The following is a 15,956-nucleotide window of genomic DNA, read 5'->3' as shown; positions in this document are numbered from 1 at the left end:
GCAATTAAAAGGAATATAAATCTGCAGATTGTGTGGGCTGTTACTGATACAAGATTTGGAGGGACCTTTTGAGAGCCTTTTTCCTAACAGTAGAAATTCCTGACTTCAACACTTCTGTCTGCCTGCATAGTCTTACTGTATCTTGACTGTATCTAGACTGCCTTGGCCATTTGGGGTTTGAATTTGTTATCAAAGGGGCCTGCAAGGGGGATTAAAAGTACATTATCAAGAAAAACTGTTTTTTGCCTTTATTTATATCAGACTTTCTTTAATATGTCGTTTGAATTGCTCGAGTATTAATTCATTGACAGGTTGAAAATGTAGATCTTAGATTGTTTTGAAATATGAAACTGATCTGTGCTACTAGATGTGTCCCAAACAAGAAATAAACCCACACCATTACAAGGAGATTCCTGATCCCAGATAAGTGCCACAGATAAGTTGTGTGATTTAGGTTTGTTTCTCAAGTTTTATCAAACATTATTTCCAGCAATAGTCTGTAATTTTAAAGAAGTAAGAAAGATTAGAGTGAGAAGTTAGTTTCAGTTGTTTGATTCATGTATTTTGGCTTTTAAGCTTTGCTATATTTTGAGTAATAAAGTTATACAGGGGGCTTGTGCGATATTAATACTTTCCCCTTCCTTTCCCCCCTCTTTTTCCTGCTCTCATCATGTTTTGTCACTGTCATCTCTCTTCAAGTGTAGATTTATTTCTCATTCAAACTGTTGTTTTCGTTGGCAGGAGCTACAAGCAAGTCTGTGAAATTATGTAATGTCTGAAAAGTTATGTTCATGATTAATTAGCCTATCATGAAACTATTTTAGTGTGTGTGGAATAACTAGATCATATTTTTTATTTATTTGGCAGGGGTAGAAGGCACTCTGGTCAGATCAAGGAACTTCAGTGTGCTTTGTATTAACTATTCTATACATTACCTGTTTACATTTCGAACATGAAATGTACGTCTTTTTTATTGGTCACTTAATGTGAACCTCGTATGTGGTTTTTTTTCAGGAAACGAGCTTGGGCTGCAGGTATTCCTTTTTTCCCAAATTGTAAAATTTATAGTTGTTTGCTTAAAGCTGAGCACCCTTTAAATGGCATACTCAAAGAAAAATTTGCCAGAAGTTAAAAAATGGGGTAATGGTATGTTATTTCTGAACTGTATGGTCATGAATGGCACAGCTCTCGTGGCAGTGGAGTCAAGATCTCAAGCAGAATTTGAAGTCTGGAGGGAACTTTCTCTATTATTTATGGTGCTGGGCTTTCTCTTTGCCTTCCCCTCCACCAAAAAAAAAAAAAAAGTATCCCATAGAGTTAAGTTATAATCTGAAAATTCAAAGATATAGATACTGAACCTTTCAGATGTTGATTTATTTATTAAGACTTCTTGTTAGTAATGAAGACCTCTACATTTTATTGTAGGCATCAAAGTAGAGAGATAGAGAAAAGGCATCTTCCGTGAGTTGGCCAATAGAGACATCTTAATAGTCTGGTAGTGATCATGTTTTAGCAAGTAGTTTTCAAAACTTTTTTTGTCTTCTTTAAAACTTCTGATTTGCATCACTGAAGTGCTGTTTCACAAATCCTTGCTTTTTGCAAATTTGAAGGAGATACTGTGCCCATCCTAAATGTAATTACTCATTTAAACCAGCATTGCAGTTAAAAAATACTGTATATAACTTTTTGTTTTCACTAAGTTGATGACATTCTTTCTTACAGTGTAAGTGTAAATGCTTAGTTGTAAGTATTTTAAATACTGGAAAGTTAAGGTCTGAACAGTCAAGAGCTGTAAATAATAATTTTATTTAGACTCTTAAGAAACAGGGCCATAGTCAATCTTCTGGTTGTGTCTCAGATCTGCTATCTACTTAGTACTTTGGAGTGGTTAAGGGAGGTACTGTTCTCATACTAGCCCATATGGGAAGCCTAAAATATGTACTCTGTAGGGATCAGAATTGCAGTCTTCATTGCAATGGTCATATTTTTGTTGTATTTATCTGTTGGTGCTAAGCTGAATAGTGCATGCACGAACTGAAAAAGTGAAATATAAAAGTGAGTTGTTTACTTGTCTCTTGGTCTTACAGGCTAATCTAGTTCCTAAAGACTTCTCAGTGAGTTAAGGTAGCTCGTGTCATGCTGCTTGTCCATCTCCATTGAGATACCGTATTTTCTCCTGTGTTCGAAGGAAGAGGCAAGGGAAACATCTTTGCACAGAAAATTTTGTCATGAAATGGATTCCTGCAGAGTGTTTTAATGAGTTTATCATTGTGTCTTGTCCCAGCCATGCTCTGCACCCATTTGGAATTAGATCAAAAAGGGTTTATGCATTTCCACTGCACGGTTTATGCATTTCCACTGCACAAGAAAATTTGCAGTGGAAGTAGTTTGAGTATTACTAGTGAGAGTTTTACTTTAATGGCCAGGGCTCTTAAGTGTGGATGATGCTGTAGGTACAGGTTATTTCATTGGTTAGTTCTTTTACTGGATGGAAGCAAACAGGAATTACTTCCTGTCAGAGTTGAAAGGAGGTTGATTATAGAAGGCTTTCATTTCAAACTTGGGTATGGTCCAAGAGTGCTGTTAGATGGAGTTGTTAAGTGATGATTTCTTAATTCATTCTTTCCTTTGGTTTTGCCTTTTTGTTGAAGTTGCTTATCACCTTCTGTAGGCTATCAGCAGTCCAATTGCTGTTTTTGAAGCAGAGCATAACTGCTTTTGAAGCACTGTTTAAAAATCCCTCACGAAATTACAGTCAACAAGCTGCTGACTTAATGACTTTGTTATGACCTTTCTCTCGTCCTTTTTTCTGTCCTTTTGCACAAATGCTGATGCTGGAATTCGTATGTTTTCCTTGAGTATCATGGCAATTTAATGTTATTGGTAGGACTGAGAATGGCCTCATGGGCTTCATAGACTCGAATACTTGGAAATAGTGTAGAAGATAAATTAAAACCAATGCTTGAGAGCCTTAGTGGTTTGGTTTTTTTTCCTAAAAGCCACGCAATACAAGTTGCTGCAATAATTTTTTTTAAATTCCCCCTCCTTCCCCCCACCCCCAGTTGCCCAGCTTAAATGTAATACTTAAGGCAAATTTTAAGCCTCTTTCCTTTAAGAGACTTTAATTTAATTTATATAATAGGCCTTCTTGAAAGCCTTTCTAAGAAAAACTGGTCTTGTGTGAAATGTTTACTGGCTTTGTTCTGAGCTATTCAAGCTCTGGTTTACATCACATGGCTAGTTAGCAGTGCTTTTTTATATTCTAAGGGAGATTATTTTACTCTATTTGCAAAATGACCTACAGTGATCTGGGTTTTTAATTATGAAATTGCTATTTGATTTGGGAGGTTGTGATTTCTTGATAGTATGTCACTATTGAACGTGATCTATACATCTAAAGAAGCAGAGACTGACAAAGCAATCTGTGCCATTTGTTGCAAGTGCCAGCCTCTTAGGTAACTCCTCAGGGTACAGGGCTACTGTGCTTAGTCACCTTTATTATTCTCTGTCATGGATTTCAGCACACGATCAAGCAAAAAATTGCTACTCTCCCAAGTCTTGTATAAAATGTACTGTATGTACTTTACAGAGCTGGCAGATTTTCAGTGGCTTTGTGTCTTGGGCAATGGTTTGTAAAGGTAAATGCCTACAAGTGATTTCAGTGTCTTGGCTGTTGAATAAACTGCTTTTCTTCTCTCAAGAATAAAGTTCAGTTCCTGTAAGCTGTTAGCCTTTAATCAGCTGTTTGTCCACATCCTCTTGCTTCAGAAAGGAGACCAGGAATTATTTTATTTAAAAGAATAAATAGATCAATAAGTAGATTTTCATTACTTGTATTACTCTGTAGCTCACCTGGTAGAGAATCTTAGATACCTGATACCTGGTAGGTATCTTAGTGCTGGTGTTTTTTACTAGATAGGAACCAGTGACTAAAAAACAAATGGTCAGTGGCCAAGCTACTGCCATTTTTTGCCTGTAAGAATATGAGCTTACCCATGTCATTTTTCTACTGCTTGGGCCTTAGTAAGAGAAGTGGCTGTGTTCTTTACAGTGATGTGATTTATACTGCATTTGCTCTTGAAACAATTGAGCAGAAAGGATGTCAAGTTACATGCGTGATTTAAAACTAAATACTTTTTTGTTTAAAACCCCTAAATGTATACAAAAAAATCAAAATGTATGCGCTCCCTATTTAAAGCTTGTATTTCTGAGTCATTTCAGTGGAAGAAATCTAAAGAAACAGTTCTCTTGTAATCCCATACCAGGTTCTGGAATTTGTGGCCATAATAATTTTGCTTTGGTCCCAATATTTTTCCCTTCCCTAATATTTTACCTTTTATGAGGCAACTAGGCAGGATATGTCTTGACTTTGTGCAGAAATTCACCTACTTCATCTTGTAGTAGAACAGGGCTCTGCTTGTTTTATTTAGAATTGCAATTCAAACACTAGCCTAGTTTCAAAAAGCCCTGCTTCTGTATTTAGCATACTGCTATTCAAATCTAGATTGTGCTGACAGTAAATTTGCCCCAAAGAGTAAACCAGATAAAATATGCATATGATCAATTTAATATGCAATTAAACATTTTCCCTGAGCAATTAGCATCAAGACAACTAATAATTATCCTGTGCCATGCTGCAAACATTATACGCATTTATGTAGGATGACTTTGGTAATAAGTTATGGATAAAAATATGCATATATACAAACATCTGAGTAAACATAATATCACAGCAATGAAGCATGTGCTTTTCATACTGGAATTTACTTAATCTGTGTAAAAACAATACATTTCCCCACAGAATGTAAAAGTTGACATGGCCATGGGATCATGGTCTGTGAATTGCACCACCGCTTACCTTGTGGTTTTGTGCATCACCAGCTTCATTCCAGTTGCAGTGCAGTAAAAAATTAAATTTGGAGTTGGGAAATGCAATCCCACGTGAACAACTGTATATACATGTGACAGAAAACAGTGGATACCGTGTTTGAAAGTCTCCTAAGCATATGAAGAAACTGAGATAAAGAAGACATTGTGGAAATTGGAGCAGGATTGTCGAAAGCTAGATACATAATATTTATGAACTTTATCTCTGAATGAATACCTAGAAGTGTGCTTGAAGGTGAGAATTATTTTTATTATAAAGAATGCATGGCAGATAATGTGATGCTCTTAAGACATCTAGATGGATTTAAAGAATTGAGTTTTGAGGGAGTTGGGAAGAATGAAAACTCCTTGCTTTGTAAAAAAAAAATTGAGCTGCATGAAATGAAAATGTGTCACTTGGAACATGTGGCATTCTTCAACTAGTGCTAGGTATGTATGGAGTGACACAGATGATGGATAATCTGCTTGGTTGGATCTGCACTAGTGATTTCACTTTGGTTGTGGAAGTCAATAGACTACTTGGAGAGGGAATGAAGAAAAGAAAGCCTGTTGTTGTTACACTTTAGGTTGCTTTGTGTGCCACATTGAAGAGTGTAATTTAACAAACACAGGCATACAAACAAAAAAAGTCCTCTAGCCAGAAACTGAATATTAAGATGTTTAGATTTTGAACCAGTTGCTGGTCTCATAGTAGACAAGTAAGGGAGCAGAAAGGATATAGTTTGGAATTAAAAAATGTTGTAGCCCCTTAAATTTTAAGTGTCATTGAAATATCTTTTCAGATGAGTCTGAAGACAGAAGTTATCTATTCTGAGGTATCAAGAAAATGGAACTGTGTTATCTTTATATAAAGTCTAACTTATAAATGTATTTTGAATTACTTTCCTGAGGGTACTTTGCAGAAGGGGTCAAATCCAATTGTAGTTGAATGTGGAATTGCCTACATGCAGTACCGATGTTGCATTGTCTGTTCAGTTTCATCTGCTTGATAGAGACAACTTAGATGTGTATTCCTGAAGGAACTATATTGCCACAGGTATTAATAACATAGCTGAAAAATGTTAAAATAACTTTTTTTCCCTTAGTCTTTTCACTTCAAAACCATTGAAGATAGACTTTCAGGAAGGCTGAAGACTGCTTGGCCCAAGGTGATGTTTACACAATGTAGGTAATGGTCATCAGAATTGCAGGAAGATGCAAACAGAAAACTGCATTGTATATAGGATGTATTTATAGCTTGAGCTGTTGATGACCTGGTAAGCAAAAGTACCTTATAGTGGCAGGTTCTGTAGCTCGATTTTGATTTCAGATTGGAGACTGCGTAAGAGGAAATTTGAGGATTACCTTCTTCATAGCCCAGTTCTTGGCTACAGAACTTACTATTTAAAAATGCTCTTACTGTTACAATGGAAAGGTGAATACATTTCTCAATTGTTTAGTCCCAGGTGCAGGACCAAAGCAGAAAAGCTACAAATTAAAGAACAAATTCCATTCCTATTCAGGAGGGAAAAGCTTGCTCTCTTCTGTAGTGCTACCATAGTGGGTAGGGCAGATTTTTATTTTATGTATAGTAGTTATTATAGAATGATATCTTGGGTTTGTGCAGGAAATGCTGTTGACAATGCTGGGATAGTTCTGGTTATTGCTGACCAGTGCTTACACAGAGTTGAGGCATCTTCTGCTTCTCACACATCCCTGCCAATGAGGGATGGAGGAGGCTGGAGGTACTCAAAAATCCTGGAGGTTATCTAGGCAGGGCAGCTGATCCCAGCTGACCAAAGAGATGTTCCATACTATAAGTGTTATGCTTGGTGTATAAAGTGGGAGCAAGGAGGCAGCAGTGAGGTACATCAATGCTGGGTGATGGAGTTTGTCTTCCCAAGTAACCATGATCTCGGAAGGGGCCCCACTGTCCTGCTGATGGCTCAACACCTGCCTGCCACAGGCAGTGGTGCAACAATTCCTTGGTGTGCTTTGCTTGTGAATGTGGCTTTTGCTCTGGCTGTTAAACTGTCTTTATCTCAAGCCATGAGTTTCCCATTTCAGCTCTTCTGGTTCTCTCCCCCATCCCCATGTGAGGGTAGTAAGTGAGCAGCTGCACAGACCTTAGTTGCCAGCTGGGGTTAAACCATGCCACATAGAAATTAATGCACGATCACAGAAGGGATACAGTTAAAATAAGTAAAGTATCAGAGATGATTGACAGAAACAGTAGCAGGGCCTAGACTATCCACAGACTGTTTTTAATTGTGTAATTTTAATTTTTTTAATTAACAGTAATTCTGTGTGTCTGTTGAATTTGGACTGTAGTTGGAAAACCTCCCTTCTATAAGTGTAGAGGCTTTATATTCATTCTGTTGAAAATGAAAGCTGAGCCTCCAGAGGACCAGAAGACTAAGCTGTATTTTTGAGCTGCTGCTTTGTACCTTTCTCTAGATGTCTTCTGTGCTTGCTTTGGGTGGTGGTTTTTCAACAGAAAGTGGAATTTTGATATCTTCAGTGGATATAAACTCAAATGAAACGTGAATGCAGGTTGGTTTACGTGCAGCTAATTAAATCTAAGCTAATCTAGTATTACTCTTGCAGTTACATGGCTTTGGGGCATGTGAATCCAGGAGGATATGTAGGGTTTTAAATGTATCCTTTTTGCATAATTCTAGGTAACTCTGATAGTTACCTTGTATATCACAATGCCCTTAGAGAGATACCCTTTCAAAGTACAGGAGGGACCTGTGAGCAGAGAAAGCCACAAAGCCACTCTTTAATAAGGAGGCAAGTTGTATACAAAAAAAAAAAAAGCACACAAACCTGCATTTTAGCTGTGATTATAATCTTTGGGGGGAAGAGGAGACGTTTCAGACTGTGGCTTTTCCTCAATACACACCATTTATGCAGTTAGTTGATTTAAAAGTGTAATAAAGAAAGTTCACAGCCTGGTCAGTCCTCTCTTTTTGGAACTGCCCTTGTACTGGCCTTTGCTTTGTGCTCTTTGAATGCATAGCTGCATTAAGGTTTGTAGCAGGTGTAATGTTTCCCCACTTCTGCCTGTCAGGATGTGTTTGCCATCATTTGAGTTAGTGTGCACTGTTTACCATGCTTTGTGAGCCTGTAGGACTAACATGGGAGCTACTGGATAGTTAGCAAGTTGTTTTAAAAATTCAGAGCTTAGTTTAACTTACAGTTCCTGAAACATGGTGAGTTTTTGTTTTTTTCAGATGTAAAAAAAAGTATTAAGTAAAAGTGTATTTTACACACAGAGAATGGATGCAGGAAAGAGATTTCAGCTGAAACTACTCACAGAACCATGTCTTGCCTGGGATCAAGAGCAGCTGCTTCAGTAGCTGAGGCAGAAATCAGTACCTGTTGCTGATAAAGCTTTTGCTTTTCTATATTAATATTTTTTAAAACAGTATTTAGAGATGCTTCTGGCAGTATTTCTTGTTCAAAGACTTCTTTTTTTCAAACCACGGTAAAAACAAATAGGAGAATAAAAAAAAAAAAAAAAAAGGAGTGCAGATAGCCCTCAAAGGTACTTTGTGAAAATGTAGGTATTCTGAGAAAGGCAGCTTGCTGCTTCTGTCCTTCCTAAGGCTGTAAATAGGCTGGGACCAGGACAGTGGATCTGTACTGAAGGTCCTGGCAGATTCACTCTTCAGTAAAATTTGTCCCTCTATCCTGGTAACCCTGTAATTACTTCTGTGCTGTTTCTGTACATGGGAGAGCAGAGTCTAATGTTTGGGTATTATGCAGAAGGGTGTTTTTTTCCAGCAGGTAGTCAGATGGTGTCGATGTGGTTCTGAAAAGGCAGGGAGAGGCAGTTGCGAGTGTGAACAGTTGAGCTTTTCAGTTTACTAGTCAAATTTCTTGGGAGTGTGTGTGAAACTTTTAATTTCTTTTAATGTGTGTATAACACTTAATGAGATAGCACTTAAGACTGTAATTGTGTGTACACAGCTAATTCCTAACAGTTTTCAGACAATCTGTTTAAAACCTCAGAGTGCTATAGCAATGCAAATAAGAATCTTGTGGCTTTCAGTGGGATTTATAATTCTGGGTAACTTTGCATACTCAAAAATAAAGTAAAATAAAACTTTTCAGGACCTAATGTGACTTCTTTGGGGGTGGGATGTTAGAACATGCTAAATACTTTAAGAATTTCATGGTAACTATAAATACAATCAAACAAGCATATAAGTTCCACAAGCACAGAAACTACATAGGGAAAAAATTGTTATTTTGGGCTGTAGTTCTAAGACAAGTTCTTGCATAAGGTAACAGCAGTCCAGCTGAATTTTTACCAAGGATTGATTTTGTGCAGTGGCAAAGCCTGTTAGTTTCTCAAAATAGATAGCTGTGAGTCATTAAAATAAACAAAATAATTTACTGGTTGCATAAATGACTTCTAAGTCTTTGCTTAAACATGCACACTGCACTAGTTTAACTGCTGCTAGAACTATGTTGTTATTTCTAAATTAGTGATGATATAAAAGGTGTCCTTGCCCATGGCAGGGCAGTTGGAATTAGATTTTTGTTCTTTCTAACATAAACCATTTTATGATTCCTTATATTTTGTGGACCAGTCAGAATGCAGAATATGTCAAGACTGTGAGCAGTAAGGATAGTGGGTCCGTAACATTTCACAATGTGTAAACTATGTCAAATAGTTAAAATGCTTTGGAGTTTTTTGGTGGCTTTGGGGTGTTTTTTTTCAGTTGGTTCAATTACAAAACACTTATTAAAGGCACTAAGCCAATTTTTTTTTTTAGTCTTTATCTGTAGCACAAACGTTCATTAAATGTGGTTTTTACTCTTGTGTTCTTTAGTGACTGAAATAATGACATTATAAACAAAATTCAGTTTATACCCATTCATATATTTTTAGGGAAAACTGTTTCAAGTGTTAGAATAATCACAATTTCTGTTTAGAATAATTTTGAAATGATAAATGTTGTGAAATTGGATTTTGGTGGTTCTGGTGATACAATATTGTCATACAGTACATGGTTTTATCACTATTTAGAGGATTGATGGACTGCAGTTGTTGTTTGTATGATGTTTTAAGGGATTGATTGACTATGGCAGTTGAATGTGTGATGCTCAAATAAGTACGGTTCAATTTCTACTTGGAGGGTAAAATAAAAAGCCAACCTGTTTACAGGTGCTGAGTTGATGGTCTGTTACTGCTCCATGGTGTGTATATCTTTATTTTTTTAAAATCCAGTTTCCTGACTGCTCTTTGTGAAACTTCAGATTCTGAATGCATGTTGGCATAAGGGATGAATTTTCTGTAAATTTACTGTTACTGCAATTGGGAATACAGTTATTAGAAAAAGACAGTCTTTTAAATTTGAATGCTCAGTTTCTAGTAACCTAGCAAACTAAATTGTTTTGCAAGTTGTCATTTACCTTGTTCGCAAAATTAAAGGAATAAAAAATTCTTCTAGGTTATTAGTTATGTTGAAGCAATAGGACGTTACTGGGGAAGAGTTATTCAGACCTCCCTTGTGTGACAGAGAAGACACCATACTCCTAAAGCTTCTGTAACGCAAATATTAATATTAAATATTAGCACAAAAAATATTACTGGTTCATCTGGTACAAAATACCACAGTGTTGAATAACCAACTTGAATAGAACTCCTTCCTGTAAGAGATGAAATGGAATTAACCTTCCTGAATTCTAATCATTGTTTTTCAAAAGACATGTGATGGCTGTATTTTAGAAGATAAATTACTGATTAGAAAAATAGATTAATTTCTCTTAGAGTTCTTTGATTAAGGTAGGAGGTGCTTTGCTGTTTGGGCTACATTCTGGTGCTGTTATTAAAGAACTGAAAAAAATGCACCAAATCCCCCACCCCACCCCCACCCACACAAAAAAAATTAGTCCCAAACCCCCTTAATTTATGCTAATTGAGACAGTTGTGAGCCAGAGTTAATACTACCAGTATGAATTCAGGTTTGCTTCAACTGTGCAAGCTGAAGCAAATTGAAATTATGTCTTGTTTACTGTGCTGACAGGAGTGTGTGTGTGTAGTCTTAACTTTCAGTAGTTGAGAGAACAGACCCTGTAATACAGTTATGAATGTAAATGGCTTCAAAGAATATACTAGAGCCTGTAAGTTTCTTGGAAACTTGAATATGAAGTAATAGGATTTCCAAGCTCTTTGTGATTAGTTTTGGTATGGGAACATCAGTCTTTGTAGCCCTGAACTGCCAACAACCTTTGTCCTTTATTTTACCTTCAGAAAAAAAAGGGGGGGGTGGTGTGGGGGCATGTTTGAAATAGGGAAGTAAATGAATGTTGGCTAATGGCCATGTCTTTTCCTAGAGCAAAAAAAATATCTTGGAAAGATAGATGAGATTGTGGACCTGGATTTGAATGATATGTGAAGCTTTGTAAATTATTTATCAGCGCAAGCCTTTTTGAAATTACTAAAGCACTGTTACATCGAAGGCAAAGAGAATGGTATGGTTGCCAAGAGGAGATTTTTACTGGATTCCACTAAAAGAATAATCTGTCTTTTAAAATTATCTATATTAAACTTTCAGTAGCAGTTAAGAAATGTCCACACAATGATGCAAAATCTGTTTGAATAGCTCTGGACCCTTTTTTTGCTGCTGATTATTGGCATAGTTTAAGTATTTTGGTTTTTTGTTAATACCATTTTGCTCCAGTGACATATCTGATAAAAGCAAAATGATGGGAAAGAGCTGTTCAATTATATCTGACTGGCAAGAATAGTAACTAAATAATTCTATTTTATCTTATTTATATATATGTTGTTTTTAACAAGTGAAAAGTCCCGCACGTAATTGGTATAGCCCTTCCCACCTATAGAACTACTGATCTCATTCCATGTCATCCTTCTAAAACTGACAACACCAATAATGTTTTTTTTTTAAGCATGACCATTTTTGAAAGCTGTCTGTTTTATAGCTTAAATGATTATTTTTATCCAAGTAGCAATTTCATATTTCAGCTAACCATATAATCCATATTGGAGCCCTTAGTTAGACAGAAGACTGCAGATGATGTTTGTTCCTATTGGTTATAAGAAGGTTACAGCAGTTCCCTTTTGTAGATGATAGAAGATAACACACATCTTTCTTACTAAAAGTTCAGCTCTGTTTATCTTTTATGCATATTCTTTGGGGTATACAAGTATGTCAGTATTTCAGTAATTGGATTATGAAGAGTTGAACAGTAAGCAGACCTTCTGAGGACTAAGTTTTCAGAAAAGGTGCGGTGCTCAGGGTATGCTTATATGGAATTACATTTCATGTGTGTGCTCCTCTTCTGTGGCTAGGACAAACTTACCTTCCTGGTGTCGGTATTCTTCATGCTGCTTGACTTAAAATGATCATAAGGCTTAATTACATAAGAGTAGTTTCAATATTTCTCTGTTATATTGTGTAGAGATAAAAGGGCTCATCACCATGGAACTAATTCCTTCACAAGAATACCCTTAAAAACAAGCATTCCCCACTTCCCAGGTCTGTAATGGAACACAGATTTATATGTCAAGTGAAGATAGCCCGCCAGCTTTCAAAGTATTGTAGCATAAAGAGGAAATGGAAAATGAAGGTAAAGCCAATAAGTGATCACCTTGGTGTGTTAAGCTAACAGCATTGCCTACCTGAATCTGCAAACTTGCGAAAGAAACCATTTTAATCTGAGTTATTGTGATGCTCTCTGCTAGAAGGTAATCTGTTATTTGACTATCCCATTTGGGAAAAATAGTTGCACATAATTTTATTTGTTACAGACCTGTTTACAGAAACTTCTGCTTAGTCATTAATATATTAATATTTTGGATGTTGCAGGTTAGTGTTTTTGTTAAAGCTCTAAAATGTGGTGCAAAAACTATATAATACATATTTATTCTCTGATAGTTTGTCATGTAATTGATAAGGAAGATGGGAAATTAATTTATATCACTACTGAAGTAATTCCCTGAAGGGCTCTGTGTATTGCTCCCAGACACTGAAAGATTTGCATGTTTTTTATTATGTATCAAAGCTGATGGGACTCAGCAGACTGACATGGATAACTCTTGATCTGTTAAATCCAGTGCTTTTACCCTAAAATGGTAGTTTCAGAGAGGGGTATGAATTGTATTGGATTTCCAAATAATAAAATATGTCTTGAATTGGAGAATTTTTAGTAAGTTTATTTTCTTGTGTAAAGAAAAATATATTAATCTGTAACAAAGACTGATTTGCATATTGATCTTTTAGCACTGTTACATATGAAGAACAAGTGATTGTGTTCTGGAGTTGCAATTGTGTGTGCAATAATTGTGTCCCAAGTTGTAATTTTTCTTTGTTTTTGTTAACACTACTCTTGTGTTGGAGACATTTACATGGATTAATACACAGGGTGGTTTATTATGGGCCAACTGAAATGGAATATGTCAAGATAAAATCTTTGTAACAAAGTTAGTAAAGTGGACTTTGCCTTGGCAATTAATATATGGTACAACAGAGTACCAAGTAAAAGCCAAGGAGGCTGGTGGGTTTTGGTTTGAGGTTTTTATGCTAGCTAACTCTCTGTTTATTTTTAAATCTAGCCACGAGCTGATCCCATCCCGATATGTAGCTTTTGCTTGGGAACAAAAGAATCAAATCGTGAAAAAAAGCCAGAAGAGCTCTTGTCTTGTGCAGATTGTGGCAGCAGTGGTAAGTTGGCTGAGTTTACAAATATTAGAAATGTTTGTTTTAATATGTCTTTTTAAAATACTTTAAACTTATGAACCTTATCCGCTCTTTGAACAAACATATATTGAGAACTGAACCCAGGAGGGTGAAAGAGTTTGTTGTTGGTTTTCTTGGTTTTGTTTGTTGGTTTGGTTTTTGGGGTTTTTTTTCTGTTTTAAACTAGAATTTTGTCATCTGTATAATTAGGATACATACAAGTGAGAGGTATGAATTTATCTTTATGTCAAAGTATAGATCTGCTGAGTGAATTGAGGGGAAACCACACTTTAACAATATAAGAATTCAGAATTATTGTTTGGGATCTATATTGGCCCTGAAAACTCAGTTTTGCAACGTGACATCAAATGATGATCAAGAATTTTGCTTGCACAGATTGGCAACATTTCAGAAACTGATGAATAATGATAGTAATAAAGATCATGTAGCAGTCTTTGCTGCTGTATGTCTTGTGTATCCAGTCAATTTTTAATAAAATTATTCTGTTACTCAAGAGGGAATTTGGATAATACTTCAGGTAATGTGCCACATCAGGTGGGCAGCCTGTTTTTTGTCAGGCACAGGACAATGACACTCCTGCTTGCACGTACCTTACTCCTGTGTGTTGCAGCAGCTCTTGCAGACTCTGTGGCTGTTCCTAATGCAGGTGTTTCTCTTCTCTGTGGTGACCAGTGCTGGGGCCCGAGGGAACAGCCTGAACTTGTGGCAGGGAGGTTTAGAAAAAGCTTCTTCACCCAGAGGGTGGTTGTGCACTAGAACAGGCTCCCCAGGGCACTGGTCACTGCACCAAGGCTGACAAAGCTCAAGAAGCGTTTGGACCATGCTCTCAAGGCACATGGTGTGACTCTTGGGGATCCCCTGCAAAGGACCAGGGGTTTGACTCAATGATCCTTGCAAGTCCCTTCCAGCTCTGATATTCTGTGATTCTGTGATTCTGTAGTCCATGAGCATCATCATTTTGTAGGTATGGTGATGGTAGCTATGGCAGTACCCAGGTCAGACTACATCAGTACTCAAGTAAAAACAAAACAGTATGAATAAAAACATGTTTTCAGTTAATCAGGATATGTTATTGATTGTCTGCTTCTCAATCTGTCACCCTGATAGTTGCTTTGTATTTTAGCCAGTGTATTTTTTTTTAGTACATTTTAGCCAAATATTACTCCCTGAAATAAGACAATTACTTTTTTAACCCAGTATGCACCAGCAAACTGCATAAATTTTAAATTATCTTCCTTTAGTGGTTTATAGGTCTCCTCTATTTTCATATCTGTTTTCTCATTGTCCCAAAATACTTGGTTAGACTCTGGTGCACAGAGTTTACATTAATCAGGTGAGCTTAGATATCAGCTACTCTTGTGTTGTGTAATAATTCCCTGGTGGGTCTTAAGACATTTTAGAACTGGAAGTCTTGACTTTCATGGATCAGCTTCTATTTGAATTAACACCGATACATTCTCTCTGCCTCATTAAGACTAAATTATCTTTAATTAGTTCCTCAGATGTATTAGATATCAGGAATTAAATGTTGAAACTGCCAATCAGTTTGCTGGATGGTTAAACTTTAGCTACTGATGCCTAACTAAAATAAAAACCAATTTCAGTGCAGTTTATAAATAACAAAACTTCACTCAAGTGGAGTTTTATTATAATTGGATTTGTAATTTTTGCACATTGCAGTGTATCTCAAAGCTGGTCTTGCTGTCTAACAAATAGAAAAGAAATTGCATGTTGTGCACAGCAAGCAAATCGTTCAGTTGTTCAGAGATTAAATTGCAGTGCCCACTACTGGCATGTCTGTTTTCCCTTTTTGTTTATGTGTCAAGTTGCTTTTGTTTTTTCAGGTAGTGCTTCTGCATTCTGAAAGCAGAAGCTAGCTGGATAACTGCACATTTTTGTGGTATTTGGGAGGAAAATGTATTTGGGTAGTGGAAATGAAATGCACTGCTATGTCAGTTGCACAGAGGATTTTCTCAAGAAGTAAGATGAGGGATGTCAGATGTGAGAAAACAAATCCCATTTACAAAAGCAGACATAGTTCCTCTTGATTTTGGTTGGGTTTTGTGTTGCTTTTTTCCTCTCCTGCTTTTTCTTCCCTATCTCTTGATTTTGAAAAATCAATACACTTGAGAACTGGAATTGAATTTTGCTTCTATTTTTCCAAACAAGATGTGCTGAAGCAATTAAAGAGCTGCTGCTGACAGACTTTTATAAGGGTTTGAAGTTGTAGAATGAGGAGGGAAAAAATTGAGTGAGTAGAGAATTATAATATTTTTTAAAAGTGGGGGGAAATAACGAAAAGTTGAATGGTTTGGGTACTCTCCTTTCAAATTTCATGTTACCCTGAGGAGG

At 36.5% G+C, this 15,956-nt stretch overlaps 1 protein-coding gene across 13 annotated transcripts in view; it reads left to right on the top strand.

Annotated features, from left to right (window-relative positions):
* The window catches only part of KAT6B (lysine acetyltransferase 6B), a 108,919-nt gene that overhangs the window by 39,832 nt on the left and 53,131 nt on the right, over positions 1-15,956 (top strand). For 12 of the 13 annotated variants that reach the window (XM_015632758.3, XM_033515749.1, XM_033515750.1 and 9 more), the window contains one exon: positions 13,460-13,568. The exons of the other annotated variant lie outside the window; for it this stretch is intronic. In XM_015632758.3, the coding sequence (XP_015488244.1) occupies positions 13,460-13,568 (109 nt within the window). The remainder of the gene's footprint in view (positions 1-13,459; positions 13,569-15,956) is intronic. 13 annotated transcript variants of the gene reach the window in all.

The sequence above is a fragment of the Parus major genome, chromosome 6, assembly GCF_001522545.3.
Source record: "Parus major isolate Abel chromosome 6, Parus_major1.1, whole genome shotgun sequence".
Taxonomy (NCBI): Eukaryota; Metazoa; Chordata; class Aves; order Passeriformes; family Paridae; genus Parus; species Parus major.
This window is presented reverse-complemented; position numbering and strand designations above follow the sequence as displayed.